Source organism: Phaethon aethereus (assembly GCF_964289735.1).
Source record: "Phaethon aethereus genome assembly, chromosome: 4".
Classification (NCBI taxonomy): Eukaryota; Metazoa; Chordata; class Aves; order Phaethontiformes; family Phaethontidae; genus Phaethon; species Phaethon aethereus.
In genome coordinates, this window is record NC_138578.1 from 49,211,138 (window position 1) to 49,223,935 (window position 12,798).

The window sequence follows — 12,798 nt, forward strand, 5'->3', positions numbered from 1 at the left end:
GTACAGTTCTAATCTCCTCACTGAGGATTTGAGCATTCCTTTTTTTCTTGTGTATTGAAAAAGCCTTGTTGTGCAATACTACATGTAAAGCTATTGTGAAAATTTTATCAATTTTGTTTTTACCAAAGATTTCCCATAGTTTGAAGCATTTGTAAGCAATAAATAACACAATTGGATTGCAGTACTTGATAATGAGGCTGTACTGACAACGAATGAATGAGTTTGACAGCACTAGTTTTGTAAGGACTAGTTACGTTTCTTTGAAGTCTGTGTTGAACATATGTACTGTAAACTGGTATGTCCTAACAAGAGTGCCTGTGTTTAAATGTTAGTTCAGAGATTAGTGCTTATGAATTGCTTCTATGAATGATTAAGTAGACATTTAATTAAACCATTCTAATAACTTCCCTGATATTACTCAGGGCTGTTTTATTCAAATACCCCAATTTCAAACAACCTTCAAATCTTTCCCTTATTTTATACATGGAAAGAAAACGATGTCTTCAGTGTTTTTTTTTAATTTATGTAAAAATATGTAAATATGGTCTTAATGCACATCTAAATAATTAAACATCATCAAAAATCCCTAGGTGACACTCGTTATTTTAAATTCAGTACAGTTGTCCTCCTAGAAAAACTGTTTGCAGTTAAGACTGGCTGTATTGTAAGGTACATAAAACCCATATGCTAAAATGTTTTTAGTACCTAGCCTTCTGTTCCAACAGTTTCAAAAAAGTTTTCAAGTCCCGGCACAGTCCTAAGCAGCAAGCTGAATTCTGCACATACAGAGTTTTACAAGTAAACAGGCGTTTAGAAATGTGCAAGCTTACCCTAGCAATCAGTAAAATTTACTAGTGGTTAATCAAAGTATCTTTTGGTAAAAGATTCACCGTAACATTGCTCAGGCATATGCACTCCTAGCCAAAAGGTTTTCAGCTATTTCTAATACAAACAGAGGCAGTGTAAATGCACTATGAGGAAGGATTGAGGAGAACAGGCCTTGTGCAGAGGACATGTATATTGAATGTTTCTATACTAATGTTTGATTTTGTTTTCCCATATTTCTTTAGTATTTTCTAGTTTTAGAAGCTGATGTGGTTCGAACTGTAAAGCTTAGTGTCATACAGGCCAATTTCCAACTTCGAATCTCTGCAGTCTAAGAGTGAAATGTGTTAAGATACTCGTAAGTAGGTCTAGATACATAGAAAAGCCTGTGAAAGAAAGTAACCAAGCCACTACCAAAGGTAAGATTTAAGAATGGTCATGACCATATGTTCACATACAACCCCTGTGAAAACTAGACAAGTTTGGGTTCAACCTTTTCAGAATATTAAAATTTAATGCTTAAATACTAAAAATGCAGAAAAGGAGACAACCATTTTTATTTGGTTTCAGTTTGATTCATGTGCTATATAGCAGTATGACATTAAGAAAACACAGGTCATCTGTCCCAGTAGAATGTCCTTAATAAACCTTAAGTCTCAATACCGTTTTTAAAAGTCTGCCTTTGCCTCACCTCAGTTAAAGGAAGAGTGTGAGCTTTTTGCTTTCTTTTTTTTTAAATAAAAAAGAATCAGTAAATTGCTCAAAGTAGTAATTTATAGAAAGTTCAAAGGCAAGCAGTGAGTGATGAGCAGTCTATAATTGCTGGCGATTAAAGATGGTTTATTGTAGGGAATACATTTATATACCAGTCACAGCTAAAAGAAACACTAAATTCTTCCAAGATTAGCTGCCAGTTCAAGGTCAGAAGCAACACCAGGATCCAGAAGGCACGCCTTTGAACAAAGAATAGGGAGTTCTAGTTTATAGCTAAAATAAAATTGTATGTTGTCAGTATAACATTAATAAGGTCTTTAAGTTGTATTATCTGAGATAATAACCTTGTTCAAACATTGAAGAGTTAACATATTCAGCTTTAAATCCCTGTTTCTGATGCCATGTAAGAAAAATTCAGTATTTAAAATGAGCATATTTGACTATAGTGTTAGGCTTGGTTTTATTTTTTCATTCTGTTTGTTGGTATGGCATGTGCTGGTACCACAGTCAGAAACATAAATCTGCTTACAGACTGGATCAGTTTCATCCTCTGGGATGCCCATCTTCTTTCCCTTGCCTCTTTCAAAACTGACTGGGTCTAAGAAGGGTAGGGCAAAAACACAGCTGAGCAGTTAATTAAAAATGCAAACATGATTTTTCATTTTATTTTGGGTATAACTGTACAGCTAATAGCAGAATTATTTTCCAGGTACAAAAGAAACTTGTCTTTGTGTTGCACCCACAACACTTGTCTCTTTTCTAGTGACTGCTGCTGCCAGCTTCCTTGTTTATTTTCTGTCCCTTCTCTTGTTGATGTAGATGTGCATGGTACCAGTCCATAGAAACCATCTCTTCTTAGTATAAAAAGCTAGTGACATTCCTAGATCAGTCTCAGATGTACAGCTAGTGAATGATGAGTGAAAGCTGTAATTTTATTTCAGTTGTGGTGGTTGCACTAGACCTGATGGAAGACAGCGAGTGGTGCAATCCTGATGGGCCTCTTCCATGCCCTAAGACTTACCTAGGACTACTGGCTACAGTGTTCATAACATCCCAGCTTATACTCCTTTCCTGATCTCCTCCTTATCCTATCCTCTATAACACTTTCCACAGCAGGAGAACAAAATCTTTAAAATGGATGTGTTCATCCAGAAGATCACCTGCTCTGCTAGGCCTCTTGTATCAGTGGCTTCCCTGAGTAAAGAGCCACAAAAATTTTTACTTGATAATTTATCATTTACTCTCCATTTATTTGGATTGCACCAAGATGGACATCAAAGTACTCCACCTGCAGAAACAAATGGTGTCTAAATACACAGAAATCATAGAATCTCTCTGGAAGCACAGATCCAATCTTGCTACATTCTCTTCAGCTGGCATAATCATCTTGCCTTGACTGTACCTTTAGGTATCACTGCCATTATTTAGCAGATTCATCTTCTATAAGCCATTATTGATCTTTTTCCTCAAGCAATAAATCTTACTTCAACTTTAGAACTTTCAAAAAATGTGACCTATTTTTTCCTTTCTATATTGTAACAGTAGATTCCCAGCTATTGCTAAAAACGTAAGCATAAAAATAAGCATGACAACCAGTTATGACCGATTTAAGTATCGTTAATGAATGTTATAATTGTTAGAGAATCTAAAGTATGGGAAAAGTTATGATTTTTCAGTTTGAGAGAATGACAGACAGCAAATCAGTTGGGGATAAAATTATTCAAATCCTTTTGCTAATTTATCTTGCAAGTTACCAAGCTCTTTGCTGTGGTGATCATCACAGATTTGTTTGGCAGAATGCATTGTTTGCTTAAGCAAGTGGGCAGATAGTATCCTTTCAAGATACTACTTTTAGTAGTTTTCAATGCTCTTTTATCAGTCTTCATTTTCTTGCACAGTTTTTTGGTTTGGTTTTTTTTTTCCCTACACAGATAATGTTGGAGTCTTAAACCAAACAGCAAGTTTAAAGACTCAAATCCAAGGTATCACTCAATTTCATGAGATAACAATCAGTCTGTAAGACTTTCCCAATTTACCTTAGAATAGTATTTTTTAGCAGCGGCTTGATCTTGCTGTACACCTAGGCCAAGCTGGAGGCACCTAGCCAAGTAGAAAGCGGCCATAGCAACCCCCTTGGCTACATACGTAGGAAGACAATCGGTTATCTTTGCTAGTATATCGATGTCATCGTTTTCTGTAATCCTGTTGTGGAATTTACAGCATTAGATTAGATAATGCTATTTCAAGCAATAATTTAAGTCGACTATATATATGTACGACTTGACAATGCCTCCGTTCCATTTACATCATTATCCAAAATAAGATAAAATTTACATGTACTCAGTAGCCTGATGAGGATTCCTGTATTCAGTATTTGATATGAAGTTAGTCTTATTTGAATATTGTGATACTAAATAGCAAACAAATATGTAACTTTTACAGTCATTTTCACTGTAGTTATACTAGTTATAAAAGGCAGCATATTTTATGCTAATAGTTCCCATTAAAATATTTTATGGAAATTAATGTATATATATGGAAGAAAGGCAAAGCTCTTATTTCATATAATTGAGCAACCTCATCTAGTGGAAGATGTCCCTGCCCACAGCAGGGGGGTTGGAACTAGGTGATCTTTAAAGGGCCAACCCAAACCATTCCGTGAGTCTATGATTCTAGAATTCCAAGTTCTTACTATGATAATTGGCAAGTTGTAGTAATCCGAAGATCATGGACGTACTTGAGACCCTCAGGTTATAAGACTGACTTATGACAACCATTTACAACTGTTTCAGCTCAATTCCTCCTGCATGCGTCTGCTTGCTGTCACCTTATTTTCAGCATGTTGTTTTTACTAAGAACCGTTTTAAGAATCAGAGGGACAAAGTGAACATTGTTCTAACTATCAGGCTATAATTACCTACTATTGTTATTACAATGTTAGGTACAACATTTTCTAAGTGAGAATTTTTTTTTTCTAACTTTTGTCTTAAAACAGAAATCCCCAAGCCCCATATCCTTTCCACATACCAAGCAGTAATTATATGCTTCTTCGCACATTGTTTTAGTTTTTTGTGGTGTCAAATAGTCATGGACTTGACAGAAAAAAAGAAAGAAATGCAAGTAATTTCAGTTTATAGCTACTCCCTATAAATCAATGTTTGTGAAGGATTGTTCTGAACTAACCCTCTGCAAGTCAGTGCCTGCTAAATTACTTGAATATGTTGAGAGCAATGTTCTCCCACCTAATGAACAAATACAGAACAGAAAAAAAACCCCAAAGATCTATTAGCAAGAACATTCAAATATAACAACCGTAACCTATCACCTCTTTTATCTTTCCTGATATGTAGCATTTTTGCCTTCCTTTCCAAAAGATACACAACAGGATGCTGACGCAAATAATACCCAGCCAAGTCAGGCAAAAATTGTAGTTCAGCACAGTTGACTTCAAGAACATACCATAGCAATGGGTAAGTAGAACTGTATGGCATAACAAAATTGTTGCTTCAAGTATCAGTAGCTAGTCTAGACTCCAAATATTAGGCAAGGTTGTACTGTACATAGTCACATAATGTTTTTGTGTTTGTACATAACGTAACAGACTGTGTAGTTGATGTGAACGTAGGAGGAATACAAATTTTAACAGAAAAGGTATTGATGCTTGATAAAACTGGTTGAACTGTCATGAGATTTTTGCCTCAAGGCCAGCTGCAATCCCGGTTAAGTGGAACTGTTTCAAGTATGGTTGGCAGTATTTTTTGGTAACAGAAATTGTCCCTTCTGGCTGTAGTATGGGATTTCATTGCTATTTTCTGCAATCACAATTGCAGCTGACGAAATGCACTGTTGACTTGTCTGAATAATCTACTGTGCAGCATTGCCTGGAGGGGATGCATTCCAAGTGAGAAGAGCATAGCTATCGGTCTACTTACGTGCAAGAGAAAGAAAAGCAGCAGTTCAGAGAGAAAACAATCCTTTTCAGTAGTGAGTATAGCAAACAGTGTTCATTGCTGAACTACTGAATTACCAGAGCTGCTGCTGTGCAGTGGCATATACAGGGTGAAGCTTCCGTAGGATGGGAAGTTGTGACATGTTTATTGCTGGGCAGCAGCAGCTTCATAAACATACCACAAAAAGCACTAATGCTGTTTTGTGTAGCTTACATAAGTAGTAAGTTGTGTATCTGCATCTTGTTTCCAGCAAATTAATAATCTGACTGACAGATTGAACTTTCAATCTATACTGGCCAGCTCTGGAGTTTTGTCACAGAAATGTGCTGTTTATCCGCTATAGAACTGGCAGCAGTGTTGCTTTTCTCCTCTGTGCCTAGCTCAAGATAGAGAAACTTGATATAGACTGGCTATTTTTAGATACTGCTATTTCCATAATACACAAACCGCTCCAGAGTACGTAGGTAGAGCAGCGAGTCCCACAGTGACTGCCTGTGAAAGGCCACTCAGTGCTGCCTGACTGCGGCTCAGACCAGTACCTCCACACAAGCAGATAACCACTTGCATGTAGATGCCTGTTTTGTGGGCCAGGCTTAAAAATGCCTGTGCATCCCCATAAGCAGCAACTGATGAAAAGTTAAAGGGTGATAACTTGGCACTGTGCGCAGCAGCAACTTGTAGGTCCCAGGCTGTGCTGCTCAGAATGCTTTCTCCAAGATCCCACCCAGTATCGATGCTTGCACTTCCTGTAAAGGACACAGGAACTATACCAAAGCACAGGGAGCCACAGAGCAAGGAAATGATGGGGTGGAAGACAGTGGGTAAAAATGACATTAAGATGGGGTATGTGGAGAGTGGAAGAATATATGTACAGGTTTAAAAAAGAACGGTGAAGGCAGGAGCTTAGAGCAGGTTGTGGACTGAGGAGACAGGAGGGCAGGGTTGAGTGTGGGCTGCTTCTTGCTCTACTTCAGATTCTAATTCAAGGCTGTTTTGCTTCACAGGATCAGAAAAAATAGTTCAACTGTACTGAATAATTGAGAACCTTATAGTATTAATTTTGTCTCTGGTTTGCTGTTCCCTCTTCAAAGATGAGGTCTTGCAACTCATTATTTCAAATGTCTTTTGAGTTTGAGAAACAAGAACATGAAGTTAATAATTTTAATCTGAGTTCCATGGTCTTATATGAATGACTATAACAAAAAGTAAAGTGAAATTAACTTCACCTTTTGGCTACTGCAGCAGCTGTTGAGTAAAATTTTCTGTTGTAATAGTATTCCACAAGATGGCCTTGAGCATAGGTGTTTCCACGTTCTGCTGCTTCTCTCAAACACTCCAAAGCAGCTTTAGTGTTTTGACATATACCTTGTCCATAGAGATACATAACACCAAGTGCACCCTGTGATTCCAGATTTCCATTGCCACATGCTTCTGAATGCCAAAAAAAGGCCTAAACAAGAGGCATAAAGTTGGAGTATATATTCACTTTAGCTGCTTTTCTGGTGTGCTGTTTCCATAAAAGCTTTTATATTAACCAGCTTGTAAGAAGTGCTTATACATAAAGAAAGCAGAATCCTCATAAAGCTTTTAAACCTGCTTCATTTACTGTCAGCTGTCAATCAGTGACACCTGCTTGATTTCTAAAGGGTACCAAGGCTGACAAAACTTTAATCCATTATATCCTTCTGCATGATACTCCCAATATCTTGGCTAGCAGTGTCAAGTGAGTCAAAATGAGGGATTCTGGCCATCTGTTCATACAGGCTTAAATGGATGATAATCCCTAGCAGTACTCAGAATACACTTTTCAGAGTCAAATAAAGCACTGTACTCTTTCTGGGAATTAAAAATTAATTGGGACTCATGAAACTCAAAAGGTACAAGTGGACTTTACCTTCTTGAGATCTTTTAGAACTGACACAGAATAAAGCATTCCTAAAGTGCTCTGGGCCTTCACACTTGCTTTTGGGTTCCCATGGTCTGCAGCAATAAGCCACAACCTAAGAAAAAGGGGACAAAGAAAGTTTAAGTAACACTGTATCTTAGCATCTTATCTTCATCAGGAAAATTACTGACTGCCATTACCTTTCAGCCTCTTTAGTTGATTGCTTAACACCACACCCTTCATAATATGCTCTGCCGAGATTGTACGCAGCTGCAAACTTCAAGTGTCTTGCTTTTGGGGCATCAGAGTCAAGTATTTTCTTCATGTATTCCACTCCTTTTTCCTGAAATTGAGGTATTTTAATTATTGTGTTCAGACTGGGAAGAGGATAAAACAACCTGAGAATCCACTAACCTCTGCAAGACAGGCAATTTTTCCACTCTGAAGAAAGGCTAAGGCACGCTGGTAGGACAGTCTGGAGAACAAGTGTCATACCAAAGCAGAACTGACCTTTGGTTAGCCCCTAGATTTTTGACTCCAGCATATTTTTAGTGTGAAACATTTTCTTATAAATGTTCATCTGATAGTATATTACTCTTCTTCATTGATAAAATTTTTCTCAAATATTCTTGTGCTTACATAAATGAATGTCACATCCTAAACTTGCTACATTTTCAATTTTAGACTCCTATATTCATTTTCGTATTGTATGAGGTATCTGAAATCATGAAACAACCTTAACAGAAGGCAAAGTGATACGATAGCACACTCTGAAGTTCCTCCATTAGATTCCATACCTTAGATCCATAATGAACAAAAAAAGATAATGTTAAATAAGCAAGTGGACAACATTGCATATGAGCAGCCGTATGGTGTATCATCCAAGGACCTCGTAAATATTAGGATTAATCCTGTTAGGATTGAGCATGGACACCCTGTTTAAATACACTAGAAAGAGTCCTTTATGAAAGGTTCCTCTTTTATTCACCTTTCATATTGTAATACGTGAAAAAGAAAGAAACTTTACTAAAATGTTTATTTGCAAGTAAACTAATGCAGTAATGATACAGGCATACAGAACAAACAAATCGCCTCTAAAAACCAGCAGAATATTTTCTGCTCTGCCGACAATCCTCTCGGCACCAGACAAGAGTCAGATCTGTTAATATACTCTTTGGTTCATTTTTTTGCCCTCCCTTCTTGTTATCTGCCCTTTCTTTCATCCTCTTTGTATTCTTTCCTCATATCACTCTTTAAGATTATGTTCTCCAGTAAATTAACTCTCTTCTTATTGTAGCAATTCATTCCTTTGTCTTCCTTTTTTGTAATGTAATTCTTCAAATTCTTGCAAATGTAATTCTTCATATGTCTAAATTAAAAATATTACTGCCAACCACTGGCAGAAGCACAATCTTCTTTAGCATCAGTGTTAAGAGAATGGGAAGTACCTTAAAAAAAGTCTTCGTGCAACAAATGTTTTACACTTTGAAATACAGTTGTTTGATTTCCATTTTTACACATTTTCATTTATATACACTGCTTATTAAAAAGTAACAAATTAATAGCAATAATTAAATATAGCTTCCATACAAAGTACAACCAAACCCTTAGAAGTTTTATTTTAAAATATGGATTACCATATTTTTCAGATAAACCTATTTTTGAGAACTGCTTCAGCCCAGAACCCTCTCTCTTTAATGACTCTTTGTGAACATCTGTACTTTATGAAACTAATTCTAAATCAAAGAACTGATTATTTTAAACTAAATCAAGCTTACAAAGAAGCTTTTAGTAATTATCACCTAATACTAAAAAAGTAAAAACTGAACAGCTAGAGTACTCACAGGGTCTTCTTTAGTGCCTAGTCCATCATAATGCATTACACCAAGCTGATACATTGCTTGAAAATCTGTATCCTTGATTTTTTCAAATTGTATTAATGCTTCTTCATACAACCCCTGGGAAAGCCAGAATAAACAATGAAGTACACAGAACAGAGTACATATGGCAGCTTAACTCTCCAGTGTATACTCTCTTAGTGTTTCAACCTGGAGCATTTCCCTCATGAAGAAAGAACAGAAAATTGCAACCATAGAAGTGGCAGAAGACAGATTAAGTCAGCAACCACAAGGAAGTTGGATAGAGTGGAAGCACTTAGGACATGCAAACAGGGATTCATTGGTTTTACATATATTAAAAAAACCTAAATATAAGTAGTGATATACAAACATCATCTCTGAAACCGAAAGACATTCTGACAACTTTTCTTCCCCTCCCTCAAAATGCCATCTTTTTAATTTAAGGAGATAAGAATCTAATTCAGATGCCCTGTCCGATCTATTTAACATCCCTTAACTTGGGTGAGCTCTTCTTCTACCTTGAGGATTTAAGAGGCTGCTTTTACATGTCAACTAAGTGTTGGTTTCACAAAGACTGAACTCAGGTGTCTGCTCCACATTTGTTATGAAGGCATCTCCTGCAACAGCAGAGATACTTTCCCTTCTGAGAAAGAATCTGAGAGTATTTGCTTCTGCATTGAGTCAAGGAAGAAACTATATTTAAAAACACAGTTCAACAACTGTAGTGTAGCAGTTAACTGAGCCTGGTGTCCTTTGCATATAAGCATAATAAGTAAAAACAGCATTGAAATTAAAATGTTGTTCTCTTTGCTCTTCCTTCAAATTTTCTGTATGTTTTGCTAAAACAATATCAGACTGCAAAAGTTTAGAACTGAGCGATAGTTCGACAGTCAGTCAACCAACCTCACGATGACAAAACTCCCCTTATTAATACTGCCCAAACTACTAATTGTCTCAGGCACTTAGCCATTGTGACTGTGTGGGCTTTGGTGGGTTTTTTTTGTTTTGATTTTTTTTTTTTTTTTAAAGAACTCTTGGGGGAAAAAACTGCCTTTTTGCAATCAGCTGTCATGAGTTTGAAGAAAAAGAAGTATGGGTGGCTGAGAGATTTCCTGAGAATTTAGTGTTGTAAGAGGGAGTCATATGGCTCTGATAAGGCAGTGATTTTTTTTCTAATAAACATCTGAAATCACAGTACTATCAGAACATGCATTTTTCGGCAATACAGACATATGTCCAAAAATCTGGAAATTAAAACCTGCTCAAAGAGTAAGTTTAGGGATGGACACCAATATGTAACACGGACATCCAAGCCGGCTCATCAAGAAACAGACAGGTCTTCCGGGGTCAGTCTTGATCATGGCAAAATCAGGCAATTCATTAACGCAAACATTAAAGACAGGGCTCAGAAAGCAGAAACCCTGAGTGAGTTAATTCTGTTCCTGCTGCAAACCCTGAGACTGATTTATGCTGTGCCACTAGCCACACTATAAACAGTACTGAATCCATGCACATCACGTTTGAAAAGTGGGTGAATCAGTACTTGTACTACATTCTTTTCCATCTTCCTGAACTGAGTTATTCTACTTTTCACAAAAAATCAAGGTTTAAGTTCACCTACCAGCCAGTTTTATGCTGTTCCCTGAGCATGTACTTTCAAATACATGGGTGACCAATTTTAGCCGAGGTGGGCAGGGACAGAAATCTCAAAGGTAGAATTTCAACAAGTTTCATTAAAACTGGCGGCTAGGTAGGGAACAAAGATTGAAAGCTATGTCTTGGGTCAGGGACCTACAGTACCACATAAGTGAAAATGCAGTGCGTTGTGTTTGGCCAGTCAGCTGGAAGTAGCTGGAGGGATAGGCTGCCACTTACCTACCTGATGCTTGGGAGACCTGGGAGGGAACTGGAAGACACCACCAGATGCTTGGTGACAGTGTAGGAAAAAAACCCCTGAACATACTTGGGGAGAACAACTGGTCATTTTCACTGGAAAAAAATAGACACTGGTATCTCTTGTAGTTTTTTTAAGGTGTCTCTTTCTCCACTGAAATGGTACTGAAAATTGTCAGCTGTATAATATTTTACGTAAAAGAAGGAAACCACAACCTCTTCGTAGTACAGTTGTCCTTGGAGAAAATGTGCCAGAGGATCTCCGCTTGCCGTTCTCTTTGCCAACAGCTCCTCTGCTTTTGCAAGTAAAGCAGCATGGCTGCAGTTCCCTGCTTAAAAATAGACATGTTTGTTGTTTCCCCGCCCCCCCCCCAAGACAGATGGAACAATATCAATAAGCACACTAATGGTCTGAAGCTGGTGGTGTCCCCTTTCTGTTACGTTTTTTAAAAGACTGAGATGAAAGAGAGGGCTATTTGATAAAAAGGCAGAGTTCAGTGAAGACAACCTGACCTTCACCATGGAAGAGCTTAAAAGCCAGCCCGAACTAAAAAGAGGGGACTGCACACCACAGAATACCTTTCAATGTCCGCTGGGAAGCGGCACGGCTAGCGGCCGCCCGCAGGCCCGGCTCCAGCGGGGCCCTGCCGGGGCGGCGCGGCGGCAGGGTGGCGGGGCAGGCCGGCTCCCTGCCCGGCGCCTCGGGGGCGGGCTGGGCGCTGCGGGCCCGGGGCAGGCGCTCGCTGTGCAGCTTCATCCCGCCCCGGCGGCCAACGGCGGGCGGTGGCGGGAGCCCGGGCCCGCCGCGCCGGGTAACGGTTGCTGGGGAGCTCCGCAGCGGCCCCTGCGGCTGTCGGGGGCTCCCCCGGCCGCCGGGCGGGTCACGGCGGCCGCGCCGCGCTGCGAGGCGGCGGTTGCCGGTCGGCGGCTGTTTGGCGTTTGTTCCCCAGTTGTTCCCCCTTGCTGTCCCGAGCCCCCCTGCAGCCCAGCCCGGCCCGCGGCAGCATCAAGCGCAGCTCCATAACCGCGCCTTGGGGTCCTGCGGCCTTCGGCAAGGCAGGAAGAGGAAGATGGGGCAAGTAACGTTGGTATTTTTCCTTTGGGTTTTGGGCCATTTTCTGAAAGAATGGAGAGTGATGGTGTCATGTAGGCCAGGGGTCTGTGGAAATAACATTTCTGGCTGTTGGCCAGTGCCAAACCACCTGAAAATACAGGACAGGCTGCAGTTTGGGCAAAAATGACAGAAACTCTGCATGCAATTCATTTACAAGAGCACTAGGCCATGAAACCAGTCTAGCAAATGGGACTTTGCTACTTCCAGTGATCAGAAACTGTTTGTTGCCATGTAGTTTGTTTTCCCCATATAGATACTACAAAACTTAGAAGGATAATTGAGGGAAAATGCTGTTCGAAGCTGATTTATCCTGAAATGCTAGGCATTGTTTCCACTTCTGTTGACAGCTTCTGGCTCCCTCTCTTATAAAAAGGAATATAATATCAAAATGCTGCGACGGTGCTTTTAAAATAATCTTTAGCTGCATTCCCAGCTTTTTTTTTTTTTGGCTTTTTTCCCCGATGATTTTCATCCTTCCATTTTTGGCACTGCAGTCTGTTTCCATAGCAACAGGGACAGAGGCAACAGTCAAAACAGGAGAGCAGTGCTTGCGGATTT

The 12,798-nt window shown here is 39.2% G+C and overlaps 1 protein-coding gene across 1 annotated transcript; it reads right to left on the minus strand.

Annotated features, from left to right (window-relative positions):
- Nucleotides 1-1,712: 1,712 nt before the first annotated feature.
- LRP2BP (LRP2 binding protein) lies at nucleotides 1,713-11,883 on the minus strand (the record flags this gene model as incomplete). The annotated part of the gene is made up of 8 exons (XM_081999374.1): nucleotides 1,713-1,778; nucleotides 3,576-3,741; nucleotides 6,716-6,939; nucleotides 7,384-7,489; nucleotides 7,575-7,717; nucleotides 9,219-9,332; nucleotides 11,343-11,458; nucleotides 11,706-11,883. The coding sequence occupies 8 exons, from the start codon at nucleotides 11,881-11,883 to the stop codon at nucleotides 1,713-1,715; spliced, it is 1,113 nt and encodes a 370-aa protein (XP_081855500.1).
- Nucleotides 11,884-12,798: the final 915 nt, after the last annotated feature.